The 17,237-nt window shown below is 37.8% G+C and overlaps 2 protein-coding genes across 2 annotated transcripts in view; one reads left to right on the top strand and one right to left on the bottom strand.

The window, feature by feature from the left end:
• LOC107756372 (dnaJ homolog subfamily C member 11-like) overlaps positions 1–2,245 on the bottom strand; it is a 15,887-nt gene extending 13,642 nt beyond the window's left edge. The window contains exons 1-3 of the mRNA XM_016573422.1: positions 2,069–2,245; positions 1,212–1,341; positions 629–702 (exon numbers count right to left, since the gene is read on the bottom strand). Coding sequence (XP_016428908.1) covers positions 629–702; positions 1,212–1,341; positions 2,069–2,140 — 276 coding nt within the window. The 5' untranslated portion in view covers positions 2,141–2,245. The remainder of the gene's footprint in view (positions 1–628; positions 703–1,211; positions 1,342–2,068) is intronic.
• Positions 2,246–4,873: 2,628 nt separating this feature from the next.
• Positions 4,874–17,237, top strand: part of LOC107756344 (calmodulin-binding transcription activator 1-like) — a gene marked incomplete at its 3' end in the record, with an annotated part of 32,320 nt that continues 19,956 nt past the window's right edge. The window contains exons 1-2 of the mRNA XM_016573395.1: positions 4,874–4,921; positions 8,877–8,978. Of these exons, the coding sequence (XP_016428881.1) occupies positions 4,897–4,921; positions 8,877–8,978 (127 nt within the window). The remainder of the gene's footprint in view (positions 4,922–8,876; positions 8,979–17,237) is intronic.

The raw sequence follows: 17,237 nt of genomic DNA, 5'->3' as shown, positions 1-17,237 counted from the left end.
CCGGCATTACTATCAAAATGCGCATGACAATCGCATTCGATTAATCGTGCAGCCCTAGCGCGAGTCGATTTAAGTGTACTGACCTACTTTTGATTAATTCATCCAAACGTTGACAAATTCCGTGACATTCCGTGTTATACAGTACATTCCATTTATATGACTAGATTCCGCAATTCCGTCTGCGTTTTCCCCATTGCGGAAACCATAAATAGATAATATTGAGGTGTTTTGCAACTTCAGTGTAGTGGATTGTGATTTATTGCAACTTCAGCAACATCTGCTGCTGCCTTAGAGAGATAACTGATGCGTGATCACTGAAGCAGCTCCAGTTAGCCAGCGCTTTCGGTGTGTAAGTGCAAAACTTTCAGTGCCTTTAGCCTTCCACGCTGATTGGTCGGACTCTTGACTCCCAACAAATCAGATGGGCGGAGATTGCTCTAGGCCACAGAGTGGTGAGTTCCGACAGGCTGCATCAGAGCCAGATAGCGTGTTTCAAAATTAAATTATTTTATCGGCAAATCGGTTTTGAAAATGACCGATACCAATAATCATAAAAATGCTTAATATCTGCGTCGATAATCGGCCAGGCCGACAATCTGTCGACCCCTATTCTGAATCTTCAACTTACCTCCCATCCTTCCACTTCCAGCCCTCTCTTCCCATATACGTCATAGATTGCTCTAGATTGTGGATCCCTTAGTACTGCAAAAGAACATAAATCACAATCATGAAATATTCATGACTTGGTATTAAAAACTTGCTGGCTGTTAAAGGGATAATTCACCCAAAAATGACAATTTTGTCATAATTTACTCACCCTCATGTCGTTCCAAACCTGTATGACTTTCTTTCTTCTGTGGAGCACAGAAGATGATATTTTGAAGAATGTTGGTAACTAAACAGTTTCAGTTTTCATTGACTTCCATTACATAGACAAAGAATACAATGGAAGACAAAAGGGAACTGAAACTGTTTGGTTACCAACATTCTTCAAAATATGTCCTTTATTGGTTCAGTAGAAGAAAAAAATGCATACAAATTTGGAACAACATGAGAGTGAATAAATGATGACAAAATATTTATTTTTGGGTGGACGATCCGTTTAACAACAAAACAATTCCTTGACAGTAAAAACAGAGACATAACAATGCAGCAAAAGTGGCTTGCTTAGCAAAAGGCTTTAAAAGGCTGAGTGTGCAAAAACATCATACCTTCATAGGCCTGGTGAACCAAGTTAAAAAGCTGCTCTGCCTGCCTCTTAAGCTCTGGATCTCTGTGCTTGTCTGGGTGGTAGAGCATGCAAAGGCGTCGATATGAAGCCTTGAGCTCATCCTGTGTGGCCTGAATATAAAGTTAAACAGAAATAATTATTCATAAACCTAAACTACAGCATTGCTCTTGGGAAGCATAACATAAAAGGTGCAAAATCAGATCCAAAAACAAGTTCAGAAGTTGTAACCAAGACAAATTAAAATCCTTTCAAGACTTTTGTGAACACATCAGTTAATTAAAAAATTTATGACTTTCTGTTCTGTTTCATTAAGTTAGACAATATGAAAACGTCAGTTACCATTTGATCATATTGTATGCCAAAAGATAGCTGTCAGTCCCTAACATTCTGAATAACATGATCTCCTCAGAAGAAAGTTAAACTGGTTTTGAGCAACATGATAGTGAGTCTAGCAAAGACATGACAATCTTGTTTAATTGGTGTTTTTAATATAATCGGTAGCGTTTTCTTGATTGAAGTCAACACCTTAGAAGCAGTTTCACTTTTACAGTTGAGAATCGCCAAAAAAGAATCATTAGTGATTATACTTCACGTTTAAGTCTAAAGAGAACAGAAGGCATTTACATATTATATGCATCAGATCTATTAGTGACCATGCAGTCAAATTCCTGCATGAAGACAATGATAAGTAAGGGTCACGGTGTGCTGACTGAGCCACAGCTTAACGACATGCTGTCGGATCCTTTTTTAAAAGCGTGATACTTGAAGCGCCTGCATTTACCATTCACTTGCGGCACTCTCACCGAAAACGTCTACGTTAATAACTATTTGTCATACCTCTCTGCGGACGTTTAACAGAGAATAATAGTCATCATTGTCGATTTCATCTTCCCCCAAGGCCGCCGCCATATTTACCACCTTTCATCCCCGCCCCAGCGCCAGATCAAACTACGCTGACTTTGGTGCGCAGAAACGAAGCGCATGAAGGTCTTCAGCGCCACCCCCAGGCTGGGAGGAAACACTGACCAAAAGCATGTAGGGGCGAGTCCTCCGGGCCTGTCCCAATAAATATGCATGCAGATCCAATCCCCACACTCGCGGTCATTGCGCATTACCATTTGTCTACTTTCATGACGCATTTCCTTCCTGTATTTAGCTCAAGTCTTCAAGTGGTTATGAAGACCGCAAGTGTTGGTAGAACTTTTGGGACACACATGTACAACATGTACAATACTTTGCACTTTACAATAAACCTCTAAATGTGTGTTTAGTAGTCCATACATACCGTCCAACAGTTGCAAACGGTTAAGAAAATCCACATACTCATCTCTGCACCATTAAAATATGCAACACTTTATATGTTACAACTTATAACATATAAAGTGTTGCATATTTCAATGGTACAGAGATGAGTATATATGTAATTTCTATTAATTTAACTTAAACTAGAAAGTTTTCTTCGACATTACACGTTTCCGGGTACGTGAGTTCCTAAGCGTGCGTTAAAGTCGCTGCGCTTTGGCATTTTTTCCGAACTGGGACAGTCTTGCCCAGTTACTCCCTGTCGCATGCACTCACTCTCAAGATGACAAGACTGCAGGTGTGTGTATTGGGATCGCAATGTAAGCTTCAGTATGGTTAGTGCGACATTACAGAATATCCACAAAGAATATCTAGAAATGATAAATACATTCGAATTGTGGACTTAAAAGATGTTTATCAGACTTTTATTCATCCATTTTATGCATCCAACATTCTAGTTTAGTTTAATTTGATTTAATAATTCAGTTTAAAAAGTCAAACGGCGCCCTCTTTTGTTTTTAATTAACATTCGGTTAGTTAATGAGCTGTAGTTGACGTCAGACCCAAGTTCAGTTCCATTAGTGTTAGAAAAAATTGCCAATAATAAGTCAGTGTCATGTCAGTATGATTGTAACCTTTAAATAAGTCCACTTGGATTTTAATTACCGATGAATAAAAGTAGGCCTAGGCTAGGGTAGAAATTATTGTGACAAGTCAAATGGATGGAAACAAAGATGTTTGTGTGTGATGTAATGGTAATTAAGTAACGAGATAGTCTGTGAAGTCCTCTGTGTGATGCCATGTGTGATGCTGGCAAGAATAGATTGCAGATGTTCCATAAGGAATTGTGCTGTAGTATAATTTTCAGTCCCGTAGAGAATTCAAATGCCTCAAAAGCTGTATTACCAACATTTTTCAAGAGCTTCATGTATTATTGTTAGCCTTCTGAACACGTTCTAATCCTAAATTAAACCATTGCTATATACACAGTAGCCTACATATAACTTGATTTATTCAGTCAACAAATATGTTGTTTAAAAGTCACAGTGTTATGTTTTTTTCCATTACGAAGATGTTTCGTCTGCTAGACTGGCCCGAATGTTTTCTCCACTGGTCATTTAGAATATTTTATACAATCCAAGATTTTTCTCTTCGAAAATGAACAGATAAGGATTTGGAAAGCACTCATGTGATCAAGCAACTGCAACCAATAAAGATGCCGCTTTAATGATAACATTTCATAGCGGGTATTCGCTGCGGGCAGAGAGGCATTTAAGCTATTATCTATGTGCTCAATGCAATTAACGAATGCTTAATCTAACGAATAATTAATCAGCTGGTGTATAATGCGACTTCCATATTCCTAAATGCAGTTTTGAGGTTTTCTAGGCAATTCAGATGGGACCCAGACCACAGCATTATGCATATACTATTGGAATAGGCTGTCAGAAACTATTTCTCTCGCAAGCACAGCAGTGTAGGATACTTTTCGGATACTTTCAGTGAACCATAAGACATTTTGGAGGTCTGGGGTGCTACATTTTTCGTGAAAGCGCACTGTGGCAGTAGAACACTGCTGCCACCTGGAGCTGTCCGTTCAGCACCATGGCGCAGCGTTTCAGCGCATTCAGCCCAAACGTTGCTTCAGCTTCAAGGTTAACCTATGGATTGCTTTATATTTATCTTAATGAAATCTTAATGATCTTAATTGCTTTAACAACATAAAAAGCAGTTTTAGTAAATTAAAGTAAATTGTAAAAAAATTTTTTGTCATAAAACATCTGCCATTTTACGTGATTTTATGAGTTTTCAGCTCGATTTCATTCATTAATGCTTAAATTCAAAGTGGTTGAAAGTTAAGTTTTCAATCTGAGTAGAAAAATATTACAGTGCCTTCTGGTAGCAGAGCTATGATATGAATAAAGGCCTTTTATCAAAAAACGTATACATAACGTATAAATGACCTGACTTGAATTGCTTACGAATGAAATGTCAGCGCAAAAAGCTCAGAAAAATACGTTTTCTGCCTTTGAATTTAGCAACTTGAAACATTTCATTTGCACTCGAACGTCTCACGAGCGCTCACTTTGGATTGGTTCGGTTCTTCTTAAGGTGTATCTACACATCACGCTTCACCCAATGGTTCTCAGAGACACTTTGAAGGGGAGGATGTTTGCTTTGCTCTCGTAAGCCATTTTAGAACAATATGGTCAGTCATAGTTCGACAGCCAATCGTGAGTGCGCTCTGGCTGGACTTGCCTCTGCCTCGCCAGTCCCTTCTCGTGCTGCTGTCCTCGACGTGAACGCGCGTGGTACCCAACGCTCCTGAAGAGGAGGAGGAGGATGTGGCGCGCGGAGGGGAAATGGCTGCCGAAAACAAGCCGGAAGGTAAGTCAGAAACATCGGGGATATTTTTTTTACTTGTACGACAAAAAGTGTGCGAGGGGAAAAATTTGGAGGCAGGCAGGGAAGAGCCGCCAGTTGAGAACCGATGAGCTTTTGGGATTGTAAAGCCTCTGTGTTTATCCTCACACACTCGTTATTCCAGCACGGAGACATCACATCACCCTAGCCAGCATCGGTAGCTAGCCAGCAGTGTGCATCACATACATTTAAAAACAAGCTGGAGCAAAAGCGCGAGCGCCTCTGAAAATTCAAAAATCCGCCTCGCGCTCCGTTTCCTTCAGCCTAACGGTCGCGCTCAAAGCAAAACTTGTGAGCCGCAGCGACTGTCGATTTCCAACTTCTTTTTTCGATTTATCAAGCTTCCTCGGTTGCTTAAATTGTTTCTGAGTTGGCGGGGATAAAGTTCTGGAGACCGTAGTTTGACCTAAAACGACCTTATAGCAAGGACAAAAATAAATAAATACTGCTGGTAAACTAGTTTAATAGTAGATTTTTTTCTCTCAGTCACTTTCATGCGTACATAGACTCCAACTGACCTTCCTTTTTAGCGGTTTTGTGATATGTTGTCAAAACAATTTCACTTTGAAATTTGCTTCAAGGACACATTCTTCCATACCAGTTTGGCCCCTTTACGGTAGATACATATAATCAGCAGTTTAAATCAGAACTAGATTCTTTTATAACCAAGGAGTCTGATATTTCAGGACCTGTATCAGGACCTTTATAGAACCTATGGAATGTGGCGCAAAATGAAATTAGATTCTTTAAGCCAGGAAGAAAGAAAGAAAGAATGTTATTGAAGATTATTCATAACAGTTTCTCTTTAACACTGTTTCGAATACTTCTCAGATTTGTCTCTCGAATGAATAAGGCAACAAGAGTTGGTTTCACTCTGAGACGCTCTAGTACAGTTGAATATATTGCATCTCCACAGCATGTCGCTGCTAAATTAGGCTGAAATACGATAAAAAAAGAGACTAATTGTTATTGTCAGACGTGGTCAACAGTATTGTTTTTAGTATTATTGAAGCTGTTTGACAAGAATTACATTTTGAACAGTTGTGTCAAGCTGCCACCACTCTCATATGAGAGATTTATTTGTATACGTAATAAGAAAATAAATAAAACGTATAAACAACGAGGTTTTGGGAAGTCGTCAATTATAGTTGCGAGGATTTTTGTGTGTGTAATTCACCTTCAGTGTGAGATCAAAGCAATAATTGGTCTATTAACCACAAGGTGGCGACATTGAGTTATAAGAAACTTTATTTGGGGAAAACGTGATAAAATATCTTGAAAAAAAAAAAGATTGGCTAAAACAAATATAAAAATACAGTCTATAATCGTTTTTGATAGTTAACAAACTAGCCCCTAGGGAACCTTTAAAGACAACAAAATTAGTGTGAATAGCCTAGTAGAAGGTGAAAGATAAGTTTGATTATAAAACCTCACTTTTGTGTAGTAAATTATACATATTGATAAACTATAGATAGAATAAATTATCCTAATATAAAGTGACATTAAAACATGACTCCAGACAAACCCGGGGATATGAACATATAGAAATCCACAAGGGGGTGGTATTGAGCTTCTTAAGTGCTCACTGTTATATTTTTACCACCGTGACAGCTAAGAATACAAGCATTACCATAAATATAAATCTACGTTTTTTTTTGTTCAAAACAGCACTGAGGCTAACTACCTAAACTAGCTATCTCTTTGTGTGTGAATGTGTGTGATTGTGGGTGTGTGCATGTGTTTGTCAATCTCTGCATGTATGTGTGTGTATTTCAGATGCAATCACAACTAGCCTTGAAACGTGTCTCAGACTGGCTTGCTTCCTGTCAATGCATCTCAGTAGCTAAGAGCTTTTGATAAACCCCGACTTGTGACTCCCATTGCAGAACGGGCTTGGTTATTTTTGTCATGCTTGTCAGGTCAATGTATGGGGGAGGAGCTAGTGTTCCACACCTCCATATTAATATAGAGTGCTCTGCACCATATAGCTACAACTAAATTCAGAGTCCCATATAGCCAGCAGTGTGTTATATTTAATATCTAGGCCTACACACTTTCAGCATGTAGTTTGCCATTATACGTGTTGCACGGCATTCATTTGAGCACTGATTGTTGCCTGTATTTTAACCTTTTGTCCTTGAAGCATTTAAAATGTTTGCATAGAGCATGGTTCTCCAGGGCCTTATTATTTGGCAGGGTTTTTTGCACATAAGGACAGGCTGTTCTTAGCTGGAGGCTGCTATGAAAACATGGTTAATATCTCACGCACCCCATAGAGTTCTTCTGTCTCCTGATATGACCCAGCTCATTTTTTAGATTGCCAGGAACTGGGACTGTACCTATGGAAGGTGGCGATGGTGGATTGAGATGTGCAAGGGTACTGTACATTTAAAGGGACAGTTCACCTAAAAACAAAAAACAAATAATTACTCACTGTCATAATTTTCCAAACCTGACTTTCTTCTGTGAAACACACACACACACACACAAAAACACACTGTGAGATGAATCTGCTCTCGGACTCTTCTGGAATCTCAAAGTTGGACTCATTCGGTTCAGCGTGAGACGAGCAGGTGTTTCATTCATTTCTGTTCAGTTCTCTCGTCTGCCTCCATCTGTCCATCGGCCTTTCAGCCAATTCAACGCCGGTCCGTTTGTACAAAAAATAATTATATATATATATATATATATATATATATATTAAGGACATGAGGGTCAGTAAATGATAACAAAATATTATGCTTTTTGAGTAAACTATGGCATATACTATGGGAAATTTCATTTAACATATTTCTATATCTATTTGAATTTGGTGCTTTTTTTCAGATACTAGAGTGCTGTTTATCAAAACAACTGACTATTAGTAGAAGCAAGAAGGATACAAGCTCTCCAAAGAGTGATTTATGACATATTGAGCCATTATGTAGAAAATTAACTTTTAAAGATCTCTGCATAGTCTTTTTCCACAGTTCTTAGTTTGAGAATATGCTTTGAGATTAAAAAAAAATTTTTTTTTTAATTGAATTGGTGAATGGCAGGGATAGATGGAGATGCCACTTCTTCCTGGGGAGTTGTGACAGATCCTTTCAGCTTGTCTCGATCCTTCCCTACCTGCCTCACACAGAAACTCACATTAACTTCATCGATTGGTGTAGCTTACTAAAATTGAGCCTCACCAAACATCCCTGGGACCACAATGAATTTGATTGCTGCCCTCATTGCTACCTGTTAGGGGCTGTTTCTTGACTGTTTATTTCAGCACCTACAGATTTATCAGTAAGATTGAAAAGTGAAAAAATTCAATAAAAACAGGCAAACACGCTCAACATATCAGGTGATTTTGAACAAACCAGTTAGCATTGGAGTTACTACTGTATATACAGTGGTCTAGATTGTTTTCTCTCTTGGCAGTGTAACACTTCTAGCCATTAACATCTGGAGCCATTTATGATACTTTATTATAGTTAATGAAATGTGCATGTGGTCTTAAGTTACAAGGGAACCAAGTGCTTTTATATTCCTCGTCCATACCCCTGCATGCAAATGAAACTGCATTTTCTCCCCACAAGGCAGCACCTTAGGCCAAAGTAATCCCTTTAAATGCACCCCTGAATGTGCTTGATAAAAAAGGGGGAGAAGCAAATAGGCACACTGAACTCTGAGGCCGAATGGTGCATATTGTTTGGGAGAGGTGTTCTTCAGCATGGAGATGGACACATTTGGGATGCATGGGCTTGCTGTTGGGAGGGAGACTGGGGTTCGGCAGACACGACATTGCTGACCCTGGTACACATTCTTATAAGTTCCTGCTATGTGCATGGGGGAAATAAAGAATAAGACAAAGTTGTACATCCGGGAATGTGTACTTTTCCCAGAATTCTTTTTTTCTTCTTCTCCATTCTCTCTTGGCTTCCTGAAGGACTGAAGAAAATCCGTAATCCGGATCGAATGTACAGATCAGCTGTGTGTTATTCAGCCCATGCTCCTCCTAAGAGTGTCAGTGATGACACAGAGACGAACAGTAAGAGCTGCTTATTAATATTGCATTCGTGGCATTGCTCGAAGGGGCCACTTGCTGCCTAATCTATTATTCATCCATTGATTCATTTATTTACCTCTTGATTTCATTTGTCATCCTCTCCTCCCTTGGGACTTCATGTTGGGGCTTTCTGTGATGATTGACGAGTTAGTGCTTTGACGGGGGTATGTTGTCGATATCAGATGTGTTGTTAGTAACTGAAAGTGACAGTGGGTGGGTAAGATCTGGCACACCTTGGCTATGTACACAATGTAAAGCTTCGGGAGTGACAACCGCATTTAAAAATGGGAGTGAATCCACTGAATTATCATTTTGTGTGTGTATGGAACAGAACTGACTCTGAAATTTCCATGATTGACACCGTGGTAAACATAACAACATCCTGGCGTATCGCACTTGATAGCCGCTATTTTTGCCCAAAGTAATATTACAGTGACCAAAGAACTGATATGTTTTGCCATTTTAACTAAACCACTGTCGACAAAACTGTCATGTTTTGTTATGTTGGGAAAGCTGTTTTACAGCGCTCTTGAAGTGTTGCCATGTTAACTTATTCTTTGTTCGGGCTCACTCATTATGGAATTAATAAAGTAGGCCGGTTCAGGTCGTGAACATTTTGGTCTTATTTCCAAGATAAAGTATTTGGATTTATTTACATTTATTATGGGCTTGTTCTTGTTTGCTGTCTTTTCTGGCAAGATCTGGCAACACGAATGAGTCAAGAAGACATTTTAAATATGTCATTAATAACTATTTATTTAGTTTAGTACGCACTGCATTCGATTTTTGTAAATGCGGTTGTCACTAGCTGAATTTTTCAGGACTTAATTCTGTTGTGGTGGTCACTCCCATAAATGACTGAACTCTGTGTGTACAGAACAGATTTAAGCACTAAAAGGTGAACTGACAACCAAATGTAGCTGCAGTGTGTATGTAACCCTTGTGTTCCAATTGCTAGCATTGACCTTTGAAAAACATCCATCCAATAGCACAGCAAGACTGAGCTCTACTATTTGTTGAAATTATTTGTCATCACTACTAGACACATTTCCCCTTAGAGTATAAAACATGCATATTTTATGTTGGACTTTATACATAAAGTATTTGTTGTGGGATCATGTGCATGTTAATACGGCTTGGTGTGTTGTGGAGCTCTTATTACAATAGAAGTGACACTGTTCTCATGTTTAATAGGCAGTTTATCTTCTCTCTTGGCACTTCTGAAAACTTAGTTGATCTGTGTAATTAAGACCATTCCTTTTTTTGTGTAAATTTGTAAGTGGAGTTAAATCAGCCTCATCTTATTGTTAGCTGTCTGCTCATTATGCCATTGAGAGTGAGTCCTTCCCATTTCAAAGCTCAAAGATTTTAATGAACATGCCCAGAGATGTAAAGTAAACGGCAGAAGCGGCTGTTTGTAGTCATCTTGAAATTATTTCAGATGGTGTGTGTATAGTGAACATGCCATCTGTGTATCTGTCTATGCTTTAAATATTGCATCTCACACTCTCATACTCTAGCATAATGTAACCGCTGTGTGTGCCTGTCTGTAGTGGCCCAGTTAATGTTTGGTGCCTAGAGGTTTTCGTATCACTAGGACAGTAAAAATGCAGCATGGCTTGGCAGAAACAGGTAAACCACTCATGTGAGTAATTGTGGGAGTAGTTATGATAAGGATAAAGGGCTTTAGTGAGGATCTGGCAGCGTGTCCTTTACTGTCTGCTGTGTGCGAGTGAATGTGTGTGTGCTCGCAGGTCCTCACCTCCTCTCTCCCTGAGATGGGATTTTCATGGATGGGTGAGCTTGGCTGAGGCTGAAAATACATAAGAAGGCTCGTTTTTCTCTTCAGTTTGTTGCAGGCACTTTGGTAGCTGAATTAAGTCGCTGTTTTGGGCTTTGTGGATTCAGGCCAGCCTCCTACTGTATCTGAATGCCGACAACTTTTAGATGAGATGTTCGTAATGATTTAGCCAGCGTAGAACCAAAAAGGCTGCATAGTCCAGATTTAATTTAGAAATAACGTTCACTATGTGAAAAAGAAATACAGTACAGGCAAACTTCAGCCAGAATTGTGATCGCTCTAGTGGATATGGCTGGTCACTAATGTCTGCTGAGAGCTCATCAGATGTACCCAGGTCTCGGACATCACCCATTAAACCACATCAGTGTTTTAACAAGGCTGCCTGCTGGTGATTTGTCACAATGTGTATAGCCAGCCTGACAAACAGCACTATGGGCAGACATAGCTGAACACTGCTGTGTAGTATGTCTAGTCTGAGGATTCAGGGCTAATATTGAAAAATAGAAAGTGTCTCAGTATTTCTTATGGCCATATACTAGCAGCATTCAAAGGCAGTGAAGGCAGACAGTTTGTCCATACATGTGGCTGGTTCACATTATTAATGTATTCCTAATAACACATTATGCTCCTAATATGAGCTCACTTTGTTGTCTGCCCTTTTACAGACAATATTATTGCTTTCTAATACATCAAAAAGTTGAACAAGAACATAATCAGGTGAAAGAGAGATGCTGATATGATGTTGTTTGTGCTCCTTAATTTAGACAACATAATCCTTTTGCTCAGCAAAGACCAGGTTTTTGCAATTAATCAAGCATTGATTTTTCAAAGAGCAATGCATGGAAAAGAAGGTATGTAATGTAGTTTTAAATAGATGGCACTGATTAATCACAACAACACAATAAAAGACCACAAAGCATTGTATGCAGCAAATCGTGGACAGGATTGTGGATTATTTCCTTTAAACCCAGATTTTTGGACAGAAAAAAAGGTCTGTCAAAAATGAATGCTTAATGGCCAAAGTTTGTAAAGCTACAGTTGAAATAGGACTTATACAAATCAGTTTAATCTTATAATAAATCTATCAAACTGCTATGAGATGCCCGTTAATATAAAAAAGTTTTAAAGGTCCATTACTTTTGCACTTTGGCTAAAGTGCCATTATGTCTGTCGTCAATGTGCTTTATTTTTCTAAAATAAAAATATGAAGGTCGATATTGCTATTTGATTAGCTGTTAAACATACAACCTGTCATCCACAAGATCTAAAGCAGAGTCACATGCACATTCATAGTAATGGATGCCAGGTCTAAAAGGTTTAAGATGTGGTTCTCTTTATTATGCCCTCAAGAGATGTTCAGTCACTCACAGTCAGTCGTGCCAAGAATAATTTTCTTACTTCTCACAACTATCACGCTTAAGTGTAATTGATTGCCACTGAATGGTAGCATATGATTTAGTCAACATTATGCTGGTTCAGATGGCTTTTGCTATTATGCTTCAATCCATGTTTCTTTTATTTCTTTTTAAGATAATAGCAAGGTCTGTTTCTTACAATGTAGAAGTACTCTCAGTCAGGTGGTAATTGTGACTTAGAGTTGGGCCTTGTTCCAGGTAATCATTTGTTCCTAGTTTGACATCTGTTTAAGAAAATTGATGGTTTATTTTGAGTCATTGATTTATTGATGTGGTGGTTTCAAAGATTTCATGTGGTGATTCTGTCTCTTAGATGAGATAAACTAATTCATTGGACAGTTAGTGAGTGGAATATCAGTCATATGTAAATGGTGGAAATGAGAAGCCTGTGAAACTCTTTTTATACACATTAATTCATTGTATGTCTGTGGTAATTCAGCTTGGCTTTTCTAACAGCTGTCTAGTATTTGCTTGTGGGCCTTGTGCATACATTTCTGTCGTTTGTACTTTAAGCCTTGTATGCTTGTCTCTTCTTAATCCATAATGTTTTAGAAGCTACATCTAAATAAGTTGTCTAGCAGGGTTCTCAACATATGTTCTCATTGGCCATTATTACATTGCTTTAGAATATTCAATAATAAACATGGTATATGATTTTCCCAAAACCCACGTTTCTCTCAAAATGTAGTCACTTATTAGTCACTTAAATTTAGTTTTTCTGCGAAAAACCAGATTTTCACAGACTTTCACAGACAAATTTTAAATTAAATGAATCAAAATTTGGGCTCCACATTAATCAGATTCAATCATGATATGGCATAGTCAAATTTTAGAATGCAATGTGATTAAATTATATTAAATAGAAATTTGATGCAGGGAAAATTCTAAATGTCATGGCCTATAACAAACAAATGACCAATATTAAAATTCTATGCTATTTTGTCTAAATAAATAAAAAATAAAACACCAAGAAAAAACAAATTTAAATGCTACAGCTAAATTTAGGTATTAATTAATTAGCATGCACAATTAAATATACAACATCACTGGTACTGATATATCACTCAACCCTAAAAAATAATGCTAATAATTAGGGCTGTGCGATATATACCTTGTTAAATAATGCGATATTCGATATGCGATACGATATTGACTTAAGTGTGTAAAATCAATTAAAATTATATTTTTAAATATTTAAAAATGAAAATGATATAACCATTAGGCCTATATGTTTCACTTTCACATTCTTTCTTGGAAAAGAAAGCATCACTACAGCTTCTGAAAGTGACCAGCAGTGTTTTAGCATTACATAAAAAGTAATGTCACAAATCAGAAAATGTAATTTTAACATCAATGTGAACAAACAAAAAATGAATGCCACTTATTTTATATCAATGTAACTTTGCTTTGTTTATTACTTAAAGTGCACTTTAAGTACTTCTTCATATACTACAGCAAAAACTATAGCCTAAGAAAGTCAAACAAAACAAAACAAAAAGAACAAATACACAAATTACAAGCATAGTTAAAATAAACAGTAGTATTCAGGTACAAAAATATAATAATTAATTGTAAAATAACACTGCATAGTGTTCACTGTATGAATTAAATTTAGATTAATCTTTGTTAAAGCTGTGTTTTTGATTAACATTAGTGACATATTCAGCAGCAGGTATTTATATGCTGCTGTCCCTTTAAGACTGACTGCACGGATCCAGTATGATGATACACATCCGATTTCTTTCTCAGCTTTTTACATTCATTTAAAACATAACTGACTGCGTTTACGATAATGATTGTCAAGACGGGTATTTTGACATAATTCTGTGTATGTGTCTGTTCAAACACAAGGAGATGCGAAAGACGAATCAACTCGTGTTCGCGGGGTTGGAAACACGTCTCTGTGTGTGCGCGCGCGCTTTGGGTGTGTGCGCACAGAAAACTGAAGAGATCACACGCTGTCCGAGGTGCGGCTTGTGCGCGCGCTTCAGGTGTGAGTCAGACAGCAAGATGAGACGGCAAAGAGTTGTTTTCTTTTTTTAACATCAAGCAATTCATTGCTATATGCGTCGACCTAAAACTTTGTGACCTTTTGCAACATTTTGATTGAAGTAGCCTATTATTAAAATGATTCAGATATCGCATGCCGCTGCGATATGCATATCACAATATTTACATTTGCGATATTTTGATAATTTTCGATATATTGTGCAACCCTACTAATAATGTTAAGTGGCATGTTGTTAACTCTTTTTATTATAAAATTAAATGACACCACATAGATTCCAGAAACAGAATACAGAAAATTAAAATGTAATTTGGGTAAAAAATAAAAGAGATTTCATAGGACTCTACTCACCTTAATGTCATTTGTATGAGCCACTTTACACCTGTCATTAGCATCCATTAACATCTGCTTTCTCAGATTACTCAGAAACTTGATTAAAATGAGCTTTTATGAAATAGAAGGAAACTAACTGAATTGTGAAGGAAAATATTTTTTTGGAAACTAACCTAATTGTGTGCCATCCATTTACATTTATGAAACCGAAGTAAAGGTAATTGATTTGGGATTAATCTTTTTTTCCTAGCATTAACATAGCATTGCTAAAACTAGGCTGGGGATTTCCATCTCCCAGCATTCTTTGCAAGGAACTGAATGTGGAGAATTATTGTTGAAATTAAGTGCTATTTTATGTGTATTTTAGCAGTATGAGAAAAGGGAGAGTTCAGTTTTTCTGTTTAGTATTTTGTTATGTTGGGATTTAGAAGAGTTGTTGGTTGATGTTTTGTGGGATTACCACTGTGGTGAAGAGTGGAGCCTATGCTTAGGTTGTGGAGTGTGCTGTATGCCATTGAAAATCAGTTACTGTGCAAGAACCAATGGAGGCCTTTCTTTATACTGACACCATGTCACATAAGGTAAATAAAAGTTTAATTTAGCATGCTAACATGTGCTAATGCTTGCAAGTAGGGATGGAACGATTACCGGTTTGACCATAAATCATGATGAAATTCCCCACGGTTGGTATTACCGTTTCATATTTTAATTATCATTAAAACCGTATTTGATTACCGTGATTTGAACAACTGAGGATAAATAAATACTGCCCAGCATAAAGCAAAGTTTTAAGTAACAGTGTCACGTGCGCACAGAACGCAGAGTAGTTCAGTTTTATGTGTGAAAACATGGCGGAAAAGCTGGGAGGTTCATATAATTATACAAATGAATTAATTATATGAATGAAACTCTAAAGGTTTTGACTGTCTTCAGAAAAGATTTGATGCAGGGCCCCAGACTGCGACCAAATGTTCGCATTTTGCGACCATTTTTTCTGCTGGTGCGACTAATTTTTGTTAAACTGGTGTGACCACCGTGTTGTCCAACTCATAAGCTCTGCCATTTCTGTTGCATATGAGAAACATTAAACGGCAAATGAAACGAATGCGAAACTAAACCGCGCTACGTTTCAGCTGTGCAGCGTGGACCATTTATCAGCTCGAACCGCAACGCAAACAAACTTGCCCGAGCTCAGAACAGCTTTACTCGGGAGCCAAAGTTGATTTCGCAACACTGTTACTGCACAGATGCAACAGTGCTGCGAGATCCAGTGAGAAGCGTTTGAATTCGCCGCACAATGATAAGGTTGCTGCGAGATCTAGTGAGAATCATTCAAATTCTGCACAGAATTCTCTGTTATAAACAGCGCTGACATACGTCAGAAAACCAGAAGCGGTAACGCTAACTGTAACCATGGTGTTGTGGTAGAAATAGTCGAATGCATTACAGCATTCATTTCACGGTTTGTACAACCTTTTGAGAGAGAAATTCAAGCACTTTTCAATGACTTTCAAGCATTTCACACAACTATTTCCAGCACTTTAAAGCTCTAAAATGATCCAGTTTGAATGTTATTATTAATGGGATGACCAAAATATACTTTGTGGTAAACAAACACTTATGTAAAAAATACATCAATCACAATAATAACCAGTAGACGGCAGTAGAGGAGCACTTATTGGCTTATTAGTCATTCATTTCTACTTTTTCTCTATATTTTGAAATTATAAAATCACTATTATAAAATATCAAATCATCAAGAAATCAGATTTTGGCAGAATTTTACACTTTTTTTGTGTATGGTACGAGGATGTGTGCACATACACACATAAGGAAAGAGAAAGCGCGAGTGTCACACACACACACACACACACACACACGCACGCGGTCTCTCCGAAACAAAACTCAAACAGTGGCAAAGTTTTTATTTTTTTGTTTTTTTTTAAATGCGCTACGCTCTTCGCTGCACACAACTGAGGGAGTCCTGCACTTTCCGTCTTTGACGACACGTAAAAAAACTGCGCATACCGCAGGAACGGTATAACGGAAAATTTTAGTGGTTTTGAAACCGTGACTTTTCCAAACCGCGGTATACCTTGAAACCGGTTATCGTCCCATGCCTAGTATCAAGTAAGAAAAGTCACAAAGTGCCTTGAAAAACAAACTTTTCTTCAATTTGCTACTAAATCACACATAATCATTGAAGTTGGTCAGTTCCATATACTAGAAGAATAATCGTACATTTAATAAGTGTGGAATATATAATTTTTCCATATAAAAATTTGATTTTGCACCTGTTACTGTTGTTAATAAAAGTAAATTTTGAATGCATCTTAACTCAAGCTTAGTTTACTGTCAAATCTGTATAAACAATAAACAAAAGAAAATTAAACAAGAAATGAACATGTAATATTATTAGTAACTGCACTTATTAATGCAAAACAATAGTAATTTTACGATTAAATGATCTATATTTTAATACTCCCGCACACCATCCCCAGCGCTACCAAATCTGCTCCTGGTGCCACCATCTGTAGAACTTAGTGGCGCCGGTGCCACTGCTCTCAAATGTTAGTCTGGAGCCCTGCAGTGGTCGCTCCAAAGCCCTGTCCAGTTCCCATGTCAGTTATAGCAGTGTTTCCCAACCGGGGTGCCGTCTGTCGAGAGCAGGGGTGCCGTGTAAA

This window comes from Sinocyclocheilus rhinocerous, unplaced genomic scaffold, assembly GCF_001515625.1.
Source record: "Sinocyclocheilus rhinocerous isolate Xijiao unplaced genomic scaffold, SAMN03320098_v1.1 scaffold712, whole genome shotgun sequence".
NCBI classification, from domain to species: domain Eukaryota; kingdom Metazoa; phylum Chordata; class Actinopteri; order Cypriniformes; family Cyprinidae; genus Sinocyclocheilus; species Sinocyclocheilus rhinocerous.
Note: the sequence above shows the minus strand (reverse complement) of the source record. Positions and strands in the feature narration are given on the sequence as shown.